The sequence below is a fragment of the Cupressus sempervirens genome, chromosome 3 (assembly GCF_028749045.1).
Source record: "Cupressus sempervirens isolate cs-2001-9-10 chromosome 3, ASM2874904v1, whole genome shotgun sequence".
Lineage (NCBI taxonomy): Eukaryota > Viridiplantae > Streptophyta > Pinopsida > Cupressales > Cupressaceae > Cupressus > Cupressus sempervirens.
In genome coordinates, this window is record NC_143120.1 from 464,767,470 (window position 1) to 464,790,098 (window position 22,629).

The 22,629-nt window shown below is 36.5% G+C and overlaps 1 protein-coding gene across 4 annotated transcripts in view; it reads right to left on the minus strand.

Annotated features, from left to right (window-relative positions):
• Positions 1 to 22,629, minus strand: part of LOC149567134 (mitogen-activated protein kinase kinase kinase YODA-like) — a 109,003-nt gene that overhangs the window by 77,942 nt on the left and 8,432 nt on the right. For all 4 annotated transcript variants that reach the window (XM_089820335.1, XM_089820338.1, XM_089820336.1 and 1 more), the window contains exons 2-3: positions 6,886 to 7,560; positions 6,658 to 6,745 (exon numbers count right to left, since the gene is read on the minus strand). In XM_089820335.1, coding sequence (XP_089676461.1) covers positions 6,658 to 6,745; positions 6,886 to 7,560 — 763 coding nt within the window. The remainder of the gene's footprint in view (positions 1 to 6,657; positions 6,746 to 6,885; positions 7,561 to 22,629) is intronic.

A 22,629-nucleotide genomic window follows, 5' to 3' on the forward strand; every position in this document is an offset into this window, starting at 1 on the left:
CTCTTTTATTGTTGTTTATCTCTATTTCTGGACTAAAAAGCTTAACATGGTATCAAAGCCTAGTTTTGATATAAGCAATAAAGGAGAATGTGTTAGCCCAAATGTGAATATTTATGCTGTGAGAGAAATTCACGGTTGCCTTCTTTAATACATATGTTTATTCTTATTATGTTCTTCTCCATCTCTCTAGGATGTAATGTCATGGCATCGACATGGTATGAGTTGGCATTGTGTTCTCTTCTGAAAAATGTCTTCATCTCTTCAGAATCTGGAACTGTCATGTCCCCATTTCGTGATTTGATCACTTGTTTCTCAGTGTTATTATTAGTTATGTATCTTGGGAGCTGTTCAAATTCTTGCATTACGTGGCCTTTAAGATCAAATAAAATGGTGTATCGACTTTTTTTCTTCATCTGTCTCCACCAAGTTTTATGTGTAATTGCTGTCATTCAGTGTGCTTGGCTAAAGGAATTCAAAACTGCTGACAGTTCATTGTGTAATCGTGTATTTTCCTCAAAAAGAATTATTCGTTCAAGTAAGCAAGGGCAGAGATTATTGTCATGATAGTGGACGTTTGTCTCTTCATAGTGCTTGTCATCAGGTTATCTTGGTGCCGTTGGTCATTGACAGCAAGTTGATCTTTAAGATTTGATGAGGATAGCTATTTTGGATTGGCTGAGAGATTCCTACATGTCTACACGTCAATAAAGTGATGGAGAAGTGTTATTGTTTTCTATGAAACGTCAAAGATAGAATGCAAAGGGAGTCGACCAGCTATTACTTTCCATCAGTGATCATATGTGGCAATAGGAAGATGAAATGATCTGTTCTGGCTTTTGCACATTATGACCGGGAATAACGTCAGGAAGCTTGTCTCAATCAAATATATATTGTCAGGTGCAGTGCCATTAGAGCTCATCAGATTCCATCAATATCTTTGTGGACATCTTCAGTTTATTTGTGCAAACCTTTTCATTGGTAATGTCGGTTCTATGAAGGTATGGAGTTTTTAATTCTTGCATTATTAGAGGTATATATGTATATATGGCTGTACAGGAAGTTCATCAATTCTTATGTCTGGATTTTTTTGTTTTCTGTGATAAGTGTTGTTGATCTTTGTTGCTGTATTACTCGATCTGTGAACATAAGGTGAAGAAGATTCAACAACCTTGGAGCATAACAACACCACCTGTTTATTTCATGAAGTGTAAACCTTGAATGCTATATTTTCTTAGAATAGCATTCTGACAGACGTGATTTTTTTATTGTATTTAATCAGTTCTATGAAGTTTTATGAAGAAACAGATATTATGGTCAAGACAATAGAAGCAGCAGCTATTTAAAGCCTTGGATAAGTTTTTGGCATCATTTTCACCTTTAAGAATGTGACGTAAAAGCTCCTACGAACATTTGCAAAACGCTGAAAATTTTTGATGTTGTTTGAAGGGGTTGAGTCAGCTGTAGGTTCCATTTCCTTCTTTGACAGCAGGGGCTCCTCAGTCACTCATTGTCAGCTATGTCTAAAAATATGCAAGACTCCATTGCCACGAAGGCATTTTGTTGGCATCTTGCTGTGGAGGCACTTGCTATCTGACATCGGCAAAAAGAGAAGGGCATAGGCTATTACCGATTGCAAGATGCTGATGATCAGTTGAATGAACAACCATTTATAAGAGGTTTTATGTGCTGTGCCGTCAGTTATGATTGCATCATGTGTATACTAACTTAACTTCATGCAAAACCTTGTGGTTAGACTGGCAGGTTATTCTGGAAGATCCCAGTTCTAATTTTTTTATGGTAACATTCTTATTGAGTAACACACTTTGTTCATATGAATGTTGGGCTGCATTTTTATGCATGTGTGTTGAGATCAAACTTCAAAGAGATAAGTATTCTAACTGGAAAGAGAGTACATCTTTGTTTTGATCTCAATGATAAGAGGATCTTATAAGTTGTAATGAATCTCTCTTGGTTGCAGGGTGCAATGGGCACTTTATTAAAAGGGAAAGATCATATTTATAGAGAAAGACTATTTAGTTTCAGAGGGAGATTACGTGACAGCAGGAGATGTCCAATCCTTTGCAAGTTTATGCAATAGTCAGCCATCTTATTGTGATGATTAAAGTTGTCCCTGCTGAGAGGGAGTCTCTGTTATTAAAGTTGTCCCTGATGAGTGGGAGTCTTTATTAAGAGAAAATCTTAGTTATTAAAGTTGTCCCTGCTGAGAGGGAGTCTCTATTAAAAGAAAATCTCAATTATTAATGCATTCTTCTTTGAAAGAAGTTTGAGGTCAAAGCCCTCGCTCCACCCTCTGCGAGTAGGCATGGTGAAAATGTATTCTTCTCTAGGAGAAGTCTGAGGTGAAAGCCCTCGTTCCACTCTTTGCAAGCGGACTACCCTCTACGAGTAGGCATGGTGGAAATGTATCCTTGTTTACAAGAAATTTTAAAATAAAAGTCTTCATTCTACCCTCTGCGAGCATGCATGGTAAAAGTCATGTGTGTGACTCCATTTTATGTGCTTATGAAGTAACTATGGTGGGATTATGTTATGCTGAGATAACATGAACTTATCATCTTTGGTTGCAGCTATGTGTGCGTGCTCGACTAAAGATTTCTATCTTGCTAAGAGGGAGTATTGAAGTTTGTAGCTGCAATGGAGATTTTCATCTCTAATTTTATGAGATAGAAATATGTTTGTTATGACCGTTATGGTCATCTTCAGCTGAAAGAGATATTTGTGATTATATTTAAGTTAATATTATGCAAAAAGGCATGTGTCATATGAAGAGTTATGCATATGGAAATGTGAAGTGTTGAATATGTGGAAATTTGAAGGGTCATATTTTTGGGACTCAAAGAAACCTTTGTGTGAAAGATGAAGAGCTTTATGCAATCTACTTATATGATTGATTGGTATATTGTAAATCAATCAAGTGAAAAGCCATGTACTTGAATATTTTATGATCAATAAAAGATGTTTTTGCTGGTGTGGCTGGGTTTTTCCCTTCGAGTGGAAGGGTTTCGCCAAGATAAATGTTTTGTGTGTTTTACGCATTGTGTATGCTCTTTTATTGTTATTTATCTCTATTTCTGGGCTAAAAAACTTAACAAAAGAAGCAATTGATCAACATAACAGCTTTACATATTACGAAGTAATTGGTAAATACTTGCTTGATATTAACCGAGATCGAAAGGTCACTTTACACAAAAGAATGAGACGATGTTTCCTTAGGAAACGATTGTAAAGAATAGAAACATTCTATTCTAGAGAAAGCAAAAAACGAAAGCAAACTAAAGCTCATTAGATATTTACAATAGATAACCATTAACTAATAATAGACGACTTATCTATTATTGTAATATTACAAGCCCCTTGTAAAAATCCATACCTAACAATAAATAGCAATCTCTTGGAAAAAATGGGTCAAAATCCACTAATCAGGGTATCTTTCTACACGCAATGTTCTCAGTAGCAGATCCTGTAGCAGACTGACTACCAAAAATAAAGTATTCCTCGATTTTAGCATTCCAAATGTAGCTGAGATGCTAAACCCCATCCCGCAAAATGGTAGTCTACTTCAACTTAAAATTGGTGGGAACATATCCTCAAGTTCAATTATAGAAAGGGCAACCTCAAACCCAGTGATCACTGATTTCAGAAAGTTAGGCTGAATGATGATGTCATCTACAACCCTGAATAAATGCTCTCAACATATAAAGCCAACTTGGGTCCAAGCAGTTGAAAAAGGAGATATCCAAGAGACCTAAGTTTATTGTCTGTATATATTGTCTATAACAGCCCTATCAATGACCTCCACTAAGGAAGAAGACAAGGAAAGCATCCTAGGAGTAGTGAAAGGAAAAAGTTGATCAATTAAGATAGTCAAGGTAAACAATGATGCCATATACAATCTACAAGAAATATTCCTGATAATCAGCCATCTTGGGCTGGATGGTAATAAAAGAGGCATCCAAGTGACATGAATGTATTGTTGGTATACATCCTTTATAACAGCCCTATCAATGAGCTCCTTCAACGAAAGGAGACGGAGAGACATTTGAATCCCTGGTGAAAGAAGAGAGATGTCATTAGATCGAGATTGCAAATTGATGTCAAAAAACTTTTCAGCACAGGATTTTGACCTCGCCTTGTGCTAAAAAGAAATAGCCATATCGGGTACCTGAAGTGGTCCTTGTTTAACAAGTCCTATCATTTCAAGTACTAAATTTTATGATTCTCTCAGTAACTAAAACACCGTAGATTATATTTAACAACTTTGTAGGCATGACAATTGTGTGAATCTAGTCCCTATGTAAACAATTGAAAAGATGATTCTTCATATGGAATTTGACAGTTGGTGAAAAAGTGATTCCCCCTACAAGGGTATCATGCGAAATTGAATGAGAGGGGCACTTGTAAATAGATAGTGTAGGTTTTAAACTTTTCTACATACAATTAGCCAAAAGTATTTTATGTTATCTAATTCTATTTCAGGCAATGCTTAATTTTGTAGACAAAAGCTTAAATCCAACTTCATGCTTTCTCTGAAGGTTATTGTTGGTGCCTTTACATAGAGTAGATTAGAGATGCATAAAAAATCTTATGAAGCTATGCTGCATAACATGATTGGAACCTTCAAGCTATGCTGCATGATATTGTTGCAAAATAAGCAATTGTTTATGTAATAAAACAGTCGGCTACCTTTCAAGGTGTATGTTAACAGCTGACTGGTTATGTGTAGTGCCTAAACAAAGTTTTCTTTTCAGCTCATATTGCCAAACTCTTTTAGGCCACTTTTATGTGTGTGTTGGTTATTTCAATGATATTGGAGATTATTGATGTATGACATTATATTATGATTTGATTTATATCACGACCTATTGGATAACCTATTGTAAGTAACTTAACAAGTGATGACTAAATTACATTGAGAGATTAAAATAAATTAATAAGATGTGTGGTTCCTCACCCATGCCTTGAGTGCTAGTACAAACTAGGATGGAGTTGAGGTGATGCTTGATTGAGGTCTTTAATAGTTGGTATCCTTGTCCGGAAGAAAGGATTTCCAGCGCCACATAGACTCACCAGGGAGACGGGGTCCAGAGAGGTTGCCAAGTAACCTTAGAGTTGGCTCGTGTGATGAAACTGCCCTCTATACATCCTAGGTTTCTTACATGTGTTGTTGCCTCTGGTTTAGTGTGCACTACCTATACAGTTGAGTATTGATTCTAAGATTAGATAGCTTCTCAGGAGTCCATCATTTGATCTATGTGATTGGTTTTATGGTTAATAATATGGAGTATGCTGTTGTCTCCTCGGCACAAAGGAAGTGGGCCTTTTTGGGTTCCACAAAGTGGGTGGTAGCGTGACTTTAATCATTGAGATATGTTTTGACTTCCTATTCCAGTGCTAGATATTCCGTGTAGCAATTACATTATCACGATTCATCTTTGGAGATTTGTTCCATCTTCTCATCTTATTCCTGAATACAGATTTATATATTGTTCATGACACCTTTACAAGATGTATATGTACTTTGATTTGTATCTCATACCCTACGACATGTGCAATGGATGAAGAGCTCCTTTGTATTTGGATAGTATATTAGTTGGATTTGTGATTTTCAAATGTAGTGATGTTCTTAGTCATTCATCTACATTATGTGATTTGTGTTATTAATTGTACTTAGTGGAATTTAATATATATGTAATTCTACGTTATGGAACTCTTGAGATTTATAATCTATGTTTGAGTTGCATTGTGTGTATGTGGCATCTTATTGTTACTTGCTTCCACATTGTTGTTACATTACTGTTTGTAAACTCTTAACGAAAAAAATTATTCAGTAAACTTAGTTGCACTATTTAGGTTAATCCCTCTTGGGTTCCCTAACGGGGCATTACACTATGCTCATGATTCAGTGGCAGTTTCCTAAAGGGCTCTGTGCTAAAGAGGCAACACGCCATGCTTATGTTGAAGTACTATGTTAATAATATAATAAAGCTACATTAGTTAGAGCACGTGTCTCATATGCCTCCCTAGTTTGGCAAGCACCCAAGACAATTTTGAATTTCAAAACTAATTACTAAAGATTTTGAGGATGAGGGTACAACTTGAAGAAAGTATTGTTGTAATTGACAAGTTGAATGAAATATTTCAAATTTCAATAAGAAATGCAAAATAATAGCTTAACATCTTGCATAGTCTACTGAAAGTGAAATTCTAGTAGATGTGAAACCTGTGATTCTGAACTATGCTTTTGAGATGTTATTGAATATACTTATAGTATTTAAAATACTAGAAGAATTAATGTTTTGTCAAATCAGATTTTGGATTTGGAATGTGATTACTAAGGGCCAGAGTACAAATCAGAAAATGACAAGGAAAATAACAGAAAGAAAGTTTTTTTAATATTCTTTAAATTCTTTTTCTTTCAACTTTGAATATGCGTACCAGAAAACACACCTCCAACTATATATGGAAGGCCAGAACCGAAAAAATAGGCATACAAAACATAAATAAATGCTACCCTATAGCCATTTAAAGGTGCAGTTCAAAATGTGTATGTATATAATCATAATAGCAAGCTTTATTTTATTTAAGAGTATGCTCTTTTTCAGTTTTTACAGATTACAGAAAATAAAGGAAAAGGACCTGTTCCAATTGCTTGATACTCTCGGAAGACTTGGAATCATCAGTAATCAGAGGGACCTCTTTCATGGCACACATATCTCCAGTTTCTCTGCACCATTTCAAAATGCAACATACATCAGAAACTGCTTCATTAAGGAAGTATGACTCTAAAAACAAATTAAATTGTAATCATAAAGAACTTAAAGAAAATGCATGAGACTCTGCATCAAGAGAAAAATTCCAACTTGCCTGTTAAAACCAACATAAACTGTACCAAACGTGCCACTGCCAAGAAGCTTTCCTTTTTTCCATTGGCCTGGATTAATTGACACCTCCATTCTTAGAGAAAAGCGCTGGACAACTTGAGATGGAGAATTTGGTGATGTAGCAGCACCAACAGGACTAGCATTCCCAGGTGGAAGGGGCAATCTGTGTACAGTAACATTGGCACTATCATCATATGGTCCTGTTATGAAATTTGGATGTAATGGAGACACTGCACCACTGTGAATTCTTGATTTTATATGAGGACTTCTAACCCTTGGACTCTGAAGTGGAGATCGATCTGGGCTAAGGGGAACTTTATCTGCTGATGGCTGCATAATGGTTTCACCCATTATATTTTGGCCCAATGATGGAATTGATAAAGGAATTCCAAGGTCCTGTTCTTTGGTAGTTTTGAAATTCTTTGAAAGCAAGAAGTCACCACTGCTCATACGTCGAGGGCTGACGGCAGGACTTGAAAAGACAGTTGTAGGAGCACTTTTAGCCACACCACCCAAGTTCAAATGCAACTTGCTACCCATATTCCTTCGGGCACTCTTATGCCCTTTCAATGATTGACCCTCTGGTCCTAAAACAAATTGAACTGATTGTAAAGAAGCGTGTTCCAGTGACTTATGGTCTGTGTCAACGAAGGAAAGCCTGAAACATAAAAAGGTTGTGTTAATTGTAGTATGTACTCCCACGTTTCCATACAGCCTGAAACAATATAAAAATATTGCATTAAACTCTCCCTCTCTCCCTCTCCCTCTCTCCATGGACAAATATGCATACCTAAACAACACTTTTGATTGATAACTGTATACTACTTGTTTTCTTGGATGTTGCATTAGCTAGAACGAGCTTAAAGAGGACTCAAAGGATGGAATCTTGTTTCTCTCTCTCTCTCTCTCTCTCTCTCTCTCTCTCTCTCTCTACATTGACACATATGCATATCTGAAAACTGCACAATGTTTATGCTCTTGGATGTTGAATTTGATGGAACGAGCTTACAGAGGGCTCAAAGGATGGAGTCTTGTTTCTGGGCTCTCTCTCATAACTTGCAATATAATATATATATTGAAGACAAAAGAATAACTTAGAATTTTATAAATGTTCGATATATAATTAATGAATAATAAATATACAAATGTTTTTGATTTATTGAATTAATTAATATGAAATATAAAAACGATGTAAGAATATTAATTACAATAGCAAGCATAAAATGCATATCTAATGTATTTCTTTTCAAGTTAATATTTTGATCATTTTTATGAATTTCTGTACTAAAGAGTGTGAGGAAAGGCTGGAATTAGGACCAAGGTATCCCATTTACAAGAGTAAATGGGAATGCTAGAGTAAGTCGTACGCAATGAGATCGGACTTCTTAAAATGACGAATCAACAACTTCAATCAGCAAATTGGGCACTCTAGAGAATGGAGCCTATCATGCGCAGCTGACAACTTGCAATTGTCATTTAATGAGGATAAGCTGCCTATGATAGGGTCATACTATTTGATTTTTAAGTGCTATAAATTAAAAAATGAAAACTTCCTTTCATTGTGACTCATTTTGCATACCAGATACATGCTTTTGTGTTAGCTGTCTTAATGCTTTGGTTGTATTTCAGTTCATAGGGTGATGATCTTGGGGATGGTCTTTGACCATTTTGTCTAGTAGGTTGTTCTAAGTTGTAACAAGCCATTTGTTCTTCAGGCTGCTCACTCTGTGTACTTAAGTGATATATAATATAACAGAAGAGTGGTTTAACTATTCTTTCCTTAGCCCTGTATTCATAATCATATGGTGCAAACACATCCAAAAACCCCAAAATACCAAGTAAATAGCATTCACTTTTAACCAATTCAATCCCTGGCCAAGTAAATGCAATCATACAATACACATTGAAAAAAATCTATGTTGTGAGGTACAAAGGGGAAGGATAGATAAACATATGAAACAGAATTATTTGCATACCTCTATGCACTTCAAGACAAATATTGAATAAAATAAATATAACACCAAATGGAAAGTCAGAACTGAAGCTCATCATCTCACTATTATAATTTATATATAGCATGATACAATTACCATTACCTAGCCTGAAAGAAGGACCATATGGTGCTCTTTCAATGAGGCAAAAAGTGGGTTATGGTACATATATAAAACCTTCCTACAACCTCTATGTATAGTTTAAACAGGAAAAATTTGGATCCAGATGATTGTCAAATAATAGATAAAGGCATATTATCTTGTAAAAGTATGTATAGAAATGGGTTGGAAGACTAATATGGCACAATTAAGGCTATCTTAATGAAGTGGGTTTGTTTTAAATACCAGTAAGTCACTAAGGCAAAATGTATTTGTCACACTATTATATGTAGTATTTTTCAAATGTTTGAAATTAATATATGACTTTTAAACAAGCAGAAAGACATTATAGAAAGGCAAAAACTAAAACACTGCTGTCACTGATATAATTCACTATCAATAGAGCAAGTGATGATATGGCATTGGAAAACACAGTAATATGAGATTAAAAGGCTACTCTGATCACAGGAACAATTTGGATCCAGATGATGTCAAATAATAGATGAAGGCGTATTATCTTGTAAAAGTATGTACAGAAATGGATTCAAAGACTACTATGGCATGATTAAGGCTATCTTAATGAAGTGCGTTTGTTTTAAATACCAGTGAGTCACTAAGGAAAAATGTCTCTGTCATTCTATAAAATGTAGTATTTTTCAGTTGTTTGAAATTAATATGACTTTTAGTTTTAAACAAGCATAAAGACATTATAGAAAGGCAAAAACTAAAACACTGCTGTCACTGATATAATTCACTATCAATAGAGCAAGTGATAATATGGCATTGGAAAACACAATAATATGAGATTAAAAGGCTACTCTGATCACAGAAACATCCATTATAATTTAGAGAAGGACCAAACTTAATGTCCAACTTTCTCACAGTAGACAATTTATGAGATCTCTTGCCAACACAAACAGAAAACAGGTGGTTTCTAATGGATCCCCCCAATCAAAAACTGGAAGCAGGCAGCTTAGCAATTTGTTAACTTGAAAACCTTTTTCAGTCAGCTTCACAGTGACATCTTTGCATCTGCATCAAAGAGGATCAATGAACTGCAGGTTGCTTCAAAAACAGCACAAAAAGCCTAGCTCCACCAAGAAAATAATTGTTTCCTCTATAGCAAGAAATAGTGTGCATCATTAAGGTGGGCAAATTTGATATCAATTTGAAGATTGTTTGTGATTTTACTGCAAGAGAACAGAATTTCCTGACTTCTTCCAACAAGACCTCATGCTAGAAGAGTTGCTGAATTTGGATCATAGAGCATGCAAGAAAGGCCGTGATACTTTCACTGCGACAGTTTTTGTTGAGAAGTCAGCCTACCGTCCTTAACATTCTTACCCTATTTAAGGAGTGCAGTGTCCTTTCCTGGAGTTGTTCAGCTGGTGTTTTCGTAGCAATGGCATAACAGTGACAGTAGCAGATCCAGATCTGTGTGCAGCTGAGAGACCAGCAAGGAGAGGATGTTATATAGAAGAAAATAAGGCTCAGCTACGTACGAAGTCTTCATTGATATTAGCACCAAGTTAATTATTTGACAATTGAGAGATTTGTAAATATAACTTCATCTCAACGAATTTGATCAGGAGATTAAATTGATTGTTCAGTCAAACTGAGTATTACTCCAGTGAATCATTAACATAACTCGGCACTTTACTTGATCGTCTAATTTCTCTTAGTTACAGTCATAACAGATTTTCTGTCTATTTAATAAGCACAAATCTGAATTATAATCATGATGCATACAGAGTTTTGTTTCTAAAATTTAAATCCAGAAAACTGTAAATTTTTTCAATTTCAACAGTATCGAGGGATCAGATTTGTGAGTATTTGTTGTTAACATTTTCTACAGTATGTATTTGTCGATTACCATGGTAGAAGCTCATTATTTTGATTGAAATTTTCATGTTTTAAGCTACCTAGTTTTATAAATATATTTTCTGAATGCAGAACCTGCTTGACATGGTCTAAAAACTAACACCCTGCCATCCTTAGCACCTTTTCCCTATCTGAGGCAGTTCGAGAGTTTTTGCTTGGATTGAGATTGAAATTTGGAAGATACAAATCCTGATTTAATCATGATGCATATAGAGTTTTGTTACTAAAATTTAATTCCAGTAACCTGTAAATCTTTTTAGTTTCACTAGAAGATGATGCAGTATTGAGAGTCCAAATTTGTGAATATTTTCTGTTCACATTTTCTGCAACATGTTGTGGTAGGTTACCATGGTCAAAGACAATTGTTTTGATTGAATATTTTCATGTTTTAAGCTACCTAGTTTTAGGAATAAAGTTTTTGAATGCAGAATCTTGTTACCATGATCTAAGAACTAACATCCTACCATTTTTAGCACCCTTTGCCTATTTGAGGCAGTCATGGAATCTTTGCTTGGATTAAGATCGAAAGTTGGCAATACCCTATTTTTAGAATGAAAAATCGGAAAAAAACATATTTCTGCTTAATTAGAACAGCCAGGGGCATATCTGGAAGTCAAAACCTATCATTTCAGCATTTAATTCCTTCCCCTTTGCAAACAAGGCCAGATTAGCATAATAAGAAATTTTTGTATTGTCACCAATTGCCTCCCTTTGTTGCAGGCTTTTTAACACCATTTCTTTCCCATAAACAAGGTCACCTCATCTATTGTACAATTGTTTTCTGTAACTCGGAGTTACTCTGCTATCTACCGCGAAGTACAAAATTAAACTGAAAACCCTGGAATTTTTAGAAGGGCTGCAACATGCTTGGGATAAAGACTTCAGATATGTTGATATTGATGAGCACTCCAAACAATTACATTCGAAAGATGTCTGGGATCTCTTAATGGCATCAAGCCTAATTGTTCTGGCTGCCTTTCCTAGTAACTTAAAATACTATTCATTAAAAGTGTAATCTCACACAATAACAAATACTCAAAGACTTGAGATTGTCAATCTCAATCCCAAGTTTTTACAAGAAAAATTGTCAATTCCAGAGGCTGTGAAAGAAATGAACATTTGAGAAGCATTAAACACCTTCAAGGCCACAAGAATTGATAACCAGTGGTTCATCAAAGAACATGGTTCTATATGCCACAAACAAACAAACAACAAAACAAAACAAGAGTGGAGTTCACAAAGAGAGCAGAGTTTAGGGAGAAACAAAGAACGAAATTCTACTTCAAACTTGAACTGCGGGCTACCAAATGCCAAAGATTTTTAACGATGATTGCCTGTGACATGCAGCATGTCTTTTAGAAAACAAACACTACAAATGAGCAAATATATGTTATTCCAATTGTGCCATTAAGGAACTTCTGAAAAGGAACAAACCAATCTATAGGTTTCTGAGTGGGCAAACGGCTTAAAGACTTCAGAATGGTCAATGATGGTTTCATATCCCAAGTCGTTTCCAATTTCCACCCATCAAATGCAGACATGGGAGCATTTCAAGGTTGGGAGTTGGGCAAGCTAGTCCATCCCGTACAAGTCCTTATTCTCATATCCATGCCTTTGGATTTTCTTAAAAGGTCTGTAGCTAATGGATAATAGTGCTGGAATGAGTAAGGATGATAATTTATCTATCTGTTTCAATCTTCCTTCCATTTTACTATTCCTACAGAGATAAGTGATGACTGCTGAATTTACTACTGCCCTCCAGCCATTTTTCAGATGGAGGGAAGTCATAATCATTTGATCCAATGAGGATGATAAGTAAAGTTGTATCTTCATACTTGGCTGCAATTCAGACTTTTCTTTAACCCGTTCTACTATCTTAAACATCATACCCAAAACAAAAACACTGGAGGTGGTAAAGGAAGTAGTTGTAGTGACAATAACATGCCTTAGAAAATAAATAAGGATAATCATAAAAGATATCCCCTTCCCAGTCCACCAAGGAGCTCCAAAAGGCAAAAAGAGTATGAAAGAGAATAGGTATAAGGAGAATAACAACAAAAACCAACTCAGAGGTCTTCATGGGCCTGAATCTTTAACACCCTAGGGTACACCTCTCAAACATATCATTATAAACTTTGTTATTCAGGTTCAAGTTTGTCAGTTTGGTTCAAAGATTTGATTAATAAAAGTTGGGGGTAGCATTTATTTTGGGTTCATCAGTACAAAAACAATTAAAAATAAGAGATATAGAAATGTACAACTGAAAAATGTATAAGTAATGCATATTTCCTAGTATCTTTAATGTAGAGTAAAATATAAAAGCCTTACACAAAAATACTATATTGATTAAATTAATATATAATAGTAATAGTAATACTATGTTATAAGAAATAATTAAATAAAAATAATACAAATGATTAATAAATATTTAAATTGATTTTAATACCTAGCCTTCTCCAAAGATTGTGCAAGGCCGAACCAGCAACTCTAGGTGCGACCCAGCACAGCTGCAAGAAACCACGATTTTTGAGGAATTTTTTGCCAAAACCTTCCAATGATTTTTTTCAGAAAAAACAATAAATCCCCTGAGACCAACAACACAAGTGCTGATTTCCAAAAACGGTTTTTGAGGATAAAACCAAAAAAATGAATAGGAATTTTAAGGAAGAATTGATCAAAACCCAAGATACAAAATCTCAGACACAGATCATATACAAAACTTGGTTTTTAAGGAAAAAATAGTAAAACCCTTTTACAAAACGATTTTTAAGGTAAAACATCTTACAAAAACCACAATATTTTTTTTAGGGCAAAACTTATTACACCCTCCCAAAAAAACTTTAGAGGAAAAAATTTGTCAAAACCCACAATATAATTTTTTAGGACAAAATTATTAAAACCCAATATAATTTTTTAAAGGGAAAAATTTGTTAAAACCTGCCCACTAATTTTTAAGGACAAAAATTAGAAATCCCACCACCGTGAATATATGTGAAAAAAAAAAATCAAAAAACCCACCAACACGATTTTTTGTGGAAAAAATCAGAAAATACATCAGCGTGTTTTTTTTGGGAAACAAATCAGAAAACCCACAGTATTTTTTAAGGGATATTCAATTAAAAAAATTTGGTATAAAATTATAAACCCAACATAATGTTTTTAGGGACAAAAGGTTTATTTTCAAAACCCAAAACCCAGAATTCTGTTAGGAGAAAAAATTATAAAACACAACACAAGTAGCAAAATAAAACACTTCAGAAATTCATTCAAAACCCTAGCTGTACTAAAAAGGGCAGCAAAGAAACCTGGAAAAACCCTAGACACAGGTATGAAATCACCAAAAAGAAGTAGAAACCCTCAATTTTGTGCAGAAAAATTGGGCAAGACCCTCCAGCACCAAAAAAATGCATCTAAGCTCGCAATCAATACAAGTTGAGAAACACAAAACACAGGCTCTGACGAAAGAAATCTTATGCGTGACCTTATATCGCCTAATAGTGGCAAACAAAGAAACAATGCAGGCCAGAGACAAATCTAAAAACTGTGAGCATGAAGCTGCAACAATGGCCAACCCAAGAAAAAGTAGCATGCAAAATCTTAAAAATCTGTCAGAAAAGTAGAGATAGTGCAAAAAGAAGGAGTCCAACATAGGCGTGCGGACTGAATATGCAGAATGGAGGTCGCAATTTGTTGAACCCTGTCACATGGGAATGATAACAGACACGGATTCTGCCAAAACCAAAGCAGCAAAGAACAAAAATGATTGGCCTTTGTAACAAAAACAACACCTAGAAAAACCCTTGCCTTTGAGGCACAAACCTAGAGAGACCCTAGGTCTTTTGTCATCAGTTTTGGATTCCACATCATGCATGCATGTTTGAGGGTGGCTTTGGGCTTATTATTATGCAGATATATTCAGTTGTGCTCTGCTTTGTGCATGTTTTTGTTCAAATCCGGCCATGGAGCTATTTTGGCATTTTTTAGGAGGGTTTGAGTTCAGTTCAGAATGCAGTTGCAATTGACTTCCCAGCTTGCTTTTTGGGCTTGACCTTCCTTGCCTTGGGTGTTTTTTAGCAGTTCTTTCTTTCTTGCCTTATTTGCTTCTGCAATTTTAGGCATCCTCTTATTGAGCTCACATATCTTTAGACTTAGTAGCAGTATCATTCCTTTGGTTTTGAATAGAGAGCAGATTGATCCTTCTCACATCAGTGTGTTGTCAGTGTTGAGTTTGTGGATTTGATTTAATTTATTGTGGCTTTGCAAACCCTTTGATTATTTTTATTCAGGTATTCAGCTTTGGTGTAAGTTGTTTTCATTGATTCAGCATGCATATTGTGTTATTAGGGCTTTAGTGATTTGAATTCTGGAAATCATTTAACCTTTTTGAAAAATTGAGGCTTAACCTTCATGCTAATCTGGTATTTGAATTTGAGTTGAGAGTATAGATTCTCTTATTCAGAGTCATTGTGAATTATCAATTGTTAAGGGTTTTTTTGAGGATAGAAATAGGTTTTAAATCAAGCATATCTTTCTATCCTTTTTCTTATTCAAAAAGATAATTTTTAGGTGATATTGAGAGGAAGTCAGCCTTCTCCAGAGATTGATCTTCGCCATAAGCATACCCACAAACCTGAAGATCATTCAATGTTGCACAGGATTGTTGAGTTTCATACACAAGCATTTCAGTTGCAATCCCTTGTGATGACATGACTTTGGGGGGAAAACCCCTCAAGCTTTTCCAAGATGTTATTTATTATTGCAAAAATTCCCAGCGAAAAATCCAGGGAAAGTGCTATGATTTTTTTTTTTAAAGCCAAATTTTATGAAGCCCTATCAACCTACTCTAATACCATGTTATAAAACTTGATACCTTGATATTAAACAATGGAGACGATGTTTCCTTAAATAGAAAAGTACAGGACGATGTTTCTACAGAAAATAATTGTTAATTGAAAATTTGAAAATGAAAAAAGAAACTAATTAGTAAAACTAAACTCACTAAAGATGACCATTTAAAACATTGCATTATTATTCTAATAGCAAAACAATATAGTAGATGCCTATTTCCAGCCCAATTTAGAAGATAATGTTGGCTCGTAGGAAAAACACGTGTTGTCAGCTATTTTGGTCAATTTTTTGCCTCATGAGTGAGTAATTGAGATCCCTTAGTAAGGAATGTCTTCCTATTCTAACAAGCCACAAGCAAAGATTTCCAAGTGATAAAGTAGATGGTTACAAAGAAGTCTTGGAAGATTTTCCTTCTAACAAAACCAACAGCGTTATAGAATCATTGCAATCATATTCAGATGCCACCCAATCATTGCAATCGAATATAAACTTAAGCTAATCTCTCTAAAGGATGAACATCATAAATTGTTTGAATTATTATATCGGCTATAAATGGAATTCAAGGTAATTATTAGTTCACCTATGCATTTCTCAATAAGATCCTCTAGGTGGAGATTGAACATCATAATCCAACCGTGACACGCAAGAAAGCTCTAACAACACCCTCCTCTAAGGTAAATCCACACCAAGGGTCTCATTATCACTCAGAAAAAGAATTTGAATAAGGGAATTTGTGACCCTTGATTTGGCTCCTTTATAGCAATTTATTAGTATGTGGAGACATTTATAGGAGAACACCTTTTCAAAAGGATTGAGACCACTACACAGTTATCTAAAGATTGATATTTTTATGATTAATTTGAAGGAATTTCTGACATTGACCAATAACCTTATAATGCAATCATTTGAAGTGACTAGTTTTAAGTCCTTATCCTTACAAATAGTTAAAGTGATTAAGTTAAGGTTTTTGTTGTTCATTAATTACGGATAAAAGTTTCTATTTAGTTACTTCAAATTGTAAAGAAGATACATGTTAGTTATAAAATAATCGAAAGATTATTTTGTGTATTGAATAATCAATTAAAAAATTACAACGAGCTTACAAGCTCATATATACAAAACGAAAATAAAAAAATTAGAAACTATCAGAAAATAGAAACTATCTACATATGATAGATAGAGCATTATTAGAAATATTCTAATACCCTCCCATAATGCTTAATCTATCAATAACACCAATAGCCTCCCTGAACTTTACAAATTTATTAGAACCGAGAGACTTGGTGAAGATATCAACAGATTGCTCTAAGGTGGGAACATACAGCAACTGAATAGATTTGTCTTCAACCAGCTAACAAATGTAATGACAATGTGTTTCGACATGCTTGGTTGTTCATGATAGACCGGATTCTTTGCCAGTTTGAGGACTCCTTGATTATCACAGAATATAGGAGTTGGTCCTAATTGAGGAACATGCATATCTACAAGCATCCACCAAAGCCAAACTGCCTCACAAGCTGCCTTAACTGCTCCCCGATACTCTGCTTCAATCGAAAACAAGGCCACCGCCTGTTGCTTCTTACTAGTCCATGTCACAGCAGCAAATCCTAAATTAAACACATATCTTGTAGTGACCCTAGCTAATCACTACTATTATTATACTAGGGAAATTAATTACTTCAAATAAATGTGTTATTTGGGATTATTGTCTAACTCTATTACACCAGGAAAATTAATTAAATAATCACAGCTAATGCATATAATAAGAAGTCTACAATATCTCATTATTCATCAACATTTGTAGCACTGTCAACCAAACATATAATAATCAATGGGAACCTGTTTGGCGACCCAAAAAGCCTGGCGCCACCATCTTGCAATTGAAAAAATGGCATCCACCAAGTACAATATCGGTGTGCTCAGACTTGGCGATGTCCACTGGTCGGATATGAGCACCGAACTTGTGTGGAGCCGGCAGTAGAAATGTCTAGGTCTGCCGCAGAGGTGTAGTTTGCCGCTAACGATGCCAAGATCCGCAAGGAATGCCCTCTCCTGCCCGGCGGTATTGACTCTGTCTAAGATCGTGGTGGCTGGTCTGAAGTTTAATATTGGCCCAATTTTTTTAAATCGCGGCCTGTTCATTTTATGTCATGACCTTTCGAAAGGAGCACCCGCTAATCTTCACCCTTTTATCCTTGGACCTGCGAAATGGATAATCATGCGTCACCGAGAATCCGTGGCATAAGAAACTATTGAGAACTCCGTCTATGAACTGTAATTTATTCCCCCCCTCTGATTGGAGACGGATATCAGACTCTTATCTGGTTTGATTGATATTCTGGCTTCTTCTACGAATTTGCTCCAATCTTGCAATGACTTGAAGTATGGCGATCTATTCTTCTTGAATCTCCCACTTGGCCTTAGGCCACAAATTTTGCCCTGTCAAAGTGACTGCAGTATCACCTTCAGATTGCAATAATTCGGATGATATTCCACATCCTCAAAATTGCAGATCTAAGAGAGTTTCCGTTCTCAGAGACCTCTAAGAATTTGCAGGCCGGGGACTACAAATTGCTCCAACTAAAAATAGAAATCGAATCATTAAACTGCTTGCTTTCAAAAGGGAGCCCTATGTCCTCTATTTATCTCCTTGCCGAGAAGTTTCTGGAAATTATCCGGAATCATCTTGCACTACAAATATTAACTTTATAAAATTAAATAATTAACTTTATAAAGTTGGAATACAACCTTTATTTAATATTGGAATGAGTAGGCCCCGCTTACTTAATTTGGAAGACAAAATCGACCCTCTTCCCATAATTATTTGCCTACGAGAGTCAATGATAGGCAAATCCCCTGTTATAATTATGTTGCTAAGAGAGGGACATGACAGTCCGCCCTTCCAGATATTGCTTGCCCTCAAGCAATCTCAAAGCTGGATGCTGCAAAATGGTCTCATTCTCCCAAGTAGCATCTTCGACTGGTAGATCCTTCCATTTAACCAAATATTCTCTGATTACTCTTCGGCGGAGCTGTTTTTCTCTGCTTCCTAAAATGAATTCCGGTACTATGATCAATTTCCCTTCATCATCCAAAGGCGGCAATACGGCAGAAGGTATCACATTCTGTCCCAATGCCTTTTTGAGACGTGATACATGAAACACATTATATACTTTGCTGTCTGCTGGAAGTTCAAGTTCATAAGCCAATTCCCCTATTCGCCTAATGATCCTGAAAGGTCCATAATACCTGGGTTTAAGCTTCTCTGACCCACTCTTTTTGAGAGTAGATTGTCGAAATGGTTGAAGCATTAGGTAAACCATGTCGCCCACCTCAAAGCTTCTCTCCGTCCTCTTTTGATCTGCGTATTGCTTATACTGATTCTGTGCTCGAGCGATGTTATCACGTAGAGAGCTAATGATATCTTTACTTTCTTGCAGTAAATCCCCAGCACGTGGAACCCGAACATCACTCATCAATAAGTCAATGAAACTGGGTGTATCATAGCCGTATAATGCTCGAAAAGGTGTCATTTGGATAGACATGTGGTAAGTGGTGTTATAGCAATACTCACACAAATAAATCCATCTTACCCAAGCCTTCTGCTGATCAGCTACGTAATTCCTCAAGTAGCCTTCCACCCATTTGTTTACTATTTCCATCTGTCCATCAATTTGCGGGTGATAACTAGTACTGGGTGTGAGCTCAGTGCCGCATAAACGAAACACCTCTTGCCAGAAATGACTCAAGAATCTACTATCCCTGTCACTGACAATACTGCGGGGTATCCCGTGTAACCTGAAAACCTCCCTGAAGAATACTTCAGCTACCTGTACTGCAGTATAAGTAGTGGTGATGGGAAAGAAATGAGCATATTTTGTTAGCCTATCCACCACCACATAAATACAATGACGTCCTTGAGCCTTGGGCAACCCGGTAATGAAGTCCATGGATATGCATTCCCACTTCTGACACGGAATGGGAAGTGGCTGTAGAAGCCCTGCTGGAAAAGTGTGCTCCTGTTTATTCTGTTGGCAAACGGAACACTCACGAACATACTGCAAAACATCCTTCTTAAGTCCTTTCCATGTAAACCGTTCTCGCACTTGTCTATATGTTTTAAAGTATCCGAGGTGACCAGCTATAGGTGAATCATGAAGAGCTCGCATAATGAACTGCCTCACCTTCGATCCTGGGACTAAAAATACCCTGCTTTTGTAAATAATCAATTCATCCACAAGTGTATACCTGGTATCAACAAGTGTCCCATCAACTATCCTAGATGCCCATGAATCTTTGGCATATTCTGCAATAATCAAATGCTTCCAATCCTCAGAGATCTCAATCATTGAACTAAGATGTGGTCTGCATGACAAGGCATCTGCTACCACATTCTGTGTGCCCTTAACATAAGATATATCGAAGTCATATGCCTGTAACTTACTGACCCATTTCTGCTGCCTATCATTGAGATCCCTTTGGCCGAGGAAATGTCTTAAACTGTTGTGGTCAGTTTTTATGCAGAATTTGCCACCTACTAAGTACTGCCTGAACTTAGCTAGTGCATGCATGATAGCTAACATCTCCTTATCGTAAATGCTGAATGATCTCTCTGGCCCATGGAGTTTCCTGCTTTCATATGCAATTGGGTGTTTATCCTGCATTAAAACAGCCCCAATACCATCTCCTGAGGCATCACACTGGAGTTCAAATGGTTTCGAGAAATCAGGCAATGCTAGTACCGGACATGAAGTCATGATCTCCTTGAATCTGTCAAAACAAGCCTGTGCCTTTACTGTCCAAACGAAAGCTCCCCTTTTAAGCAAATCTGTTATGGGGGCCGCGTGTCGTGAATACCCGCAAACAAATCTGCGGTAGAAGCCACATAACCCAAGGAATCCTCTTAACTGAGTTAGGTTCTCAGGAGTAGGCCACTCTACAATAGCACGAATTTTATCAGGATCCATCCGTACACCTTCTCGGCTGATAATATGACCTAAGTATAACAACTCAATCATTCCCAAATCGCATTTGGACTCTTTGGCATACAAGGATTTTTCTTGCAAGGTCTTCAATACTGTTTCTAGATGCGCCATGTGCTCCTGCCAGGTTCGACTGTATACCAAGATATCATCAAAAAATACCAACACGAATTTTCTCAGCTGATGATGGAAGACCTTATTCATGGTAGATTGGAAAGTAGCTGGTGCATTGGTCAATCCAAATGGCATCACTACAAACTCAAAATGCCCACAATGGCACCTAAATGCCGTCTTCTCAATGTCCTGTTCTCTAACTCTAATCTGGTGGTAACCTGATCTCAAATCAATCTTACTAAAGTAGCATGCCCCATGCAGTTCATCTATTAGCTCATCAATCCGTGGAATAGGATATCTATTCTTAATGGTTTTCTTATTCAGCATCCTGTAATCTATACACATCCGTAATGAACCATCTTTCTTCTTAACCAAAACTACTGAAGAAGCAAAAGGAGACTTACTAGGTCTGATGTGTCCCATCGCGAGAAGCTCCTTGATGGTTTTTTCTATCTCATCTTTAAGCCTTTTGGGATGCCTGTATGGAGTGATCATAACTGGTTTAGCGCCTTCTTCTAATTCGATGATGTGCTCGATCCCTCTATCAGGTGGCGTACCAGGTGGAATATCGCTGAATACCTTACTATACTTTTTCCTCAATATCTGTATGTTGGGATGATATTCTGTCTTTGGTTGTTCCTCCCGTGTAGGCATGAGAGTACACATGGCTGCCCATTCAAGATCCTCATGTCTCACCAATCTTTCCAATCATCTAAGGGAGATTGTTCGGATATCACTATTCCGAATAGCTCTCAATACATGCTGCCTCCCATCTACTTCGAACTTAATCTCCATGTCCCTGAGTCGAAAGGTAACTTCACCCAATAAACGTAGCCATGTCATGCCTAATACGATATCCAAATCACCCATATTGACCACGTGGTAATCCGCTTTGAACTCATAATTATTCAGGCGTAAAGGCATGTCTCTGACTATCTTGTTACACTTAAGAGTGTATCCGTCAGTAACCTGTACACGAAGACCTTCAAATTCTTCTGTCTTAATACCACGACGCTCAACCAATCTTGCATCAATGAAGTTATGTGTGGCTCCGGTATCAACCAATGTAATCACCTTCTGCCCTGCTAGGACACCACGTATCCTGAAAGATCCTTCCTGTTGAATACTAGACAAACGCCCTTGTTGTAAATGCAATTCAGGTTCTTCTTTCTGTTCTGACTTCCCCGTCTCTTCCTCAGATTCTGAACCAGTGTGTTCATCCTCTTTTGCCGTACCGTCGGAGTCTGATCCTTCGTAATATGCCCACATAACTCTATTGGCTTTTCCTTTTGGTCGCAAGGGACAATCATGATCCCTGTCATATGGACCTTTGCAATAGAAGCATAATTTCTTCCTTCGCAAGTCATTTAATGCTTCTGTATCTAGGGGTGTGGTAGATTTCCCTTTGGTTTCAATGCTCTTCCCTTTATTTTTATCAGACTTCCTATTGTCTTTGAAAGAGGTAGTACTCCTGGGAGTGAACCGGCTAGAAGGGGCTGTAAGTTCCATACTTCGTGCTTTCCTCATGGCTTCCTGCAGTGTTGGTGGGTCAAATGCCTTAATCCATCCCTTGAGGGGTTCAGACAATCCTTCTGTAAATAAGATAACTAACCTCCTTTCCGATACATCTGGTACCATGACTGACAACCTTTGAAATTCGCTAATATAAACCTCTAAATTGCCAAATTGTCTTAACTGAGCAAGGTCGCAAAAATAAATTTCTGGATCCTTCTTATCAAAACGTTCAACCAATCTATCCACAAAGTCCTGGTATTATGTTACCTGATTGTGCTGTAAAGTAACCATTCCATG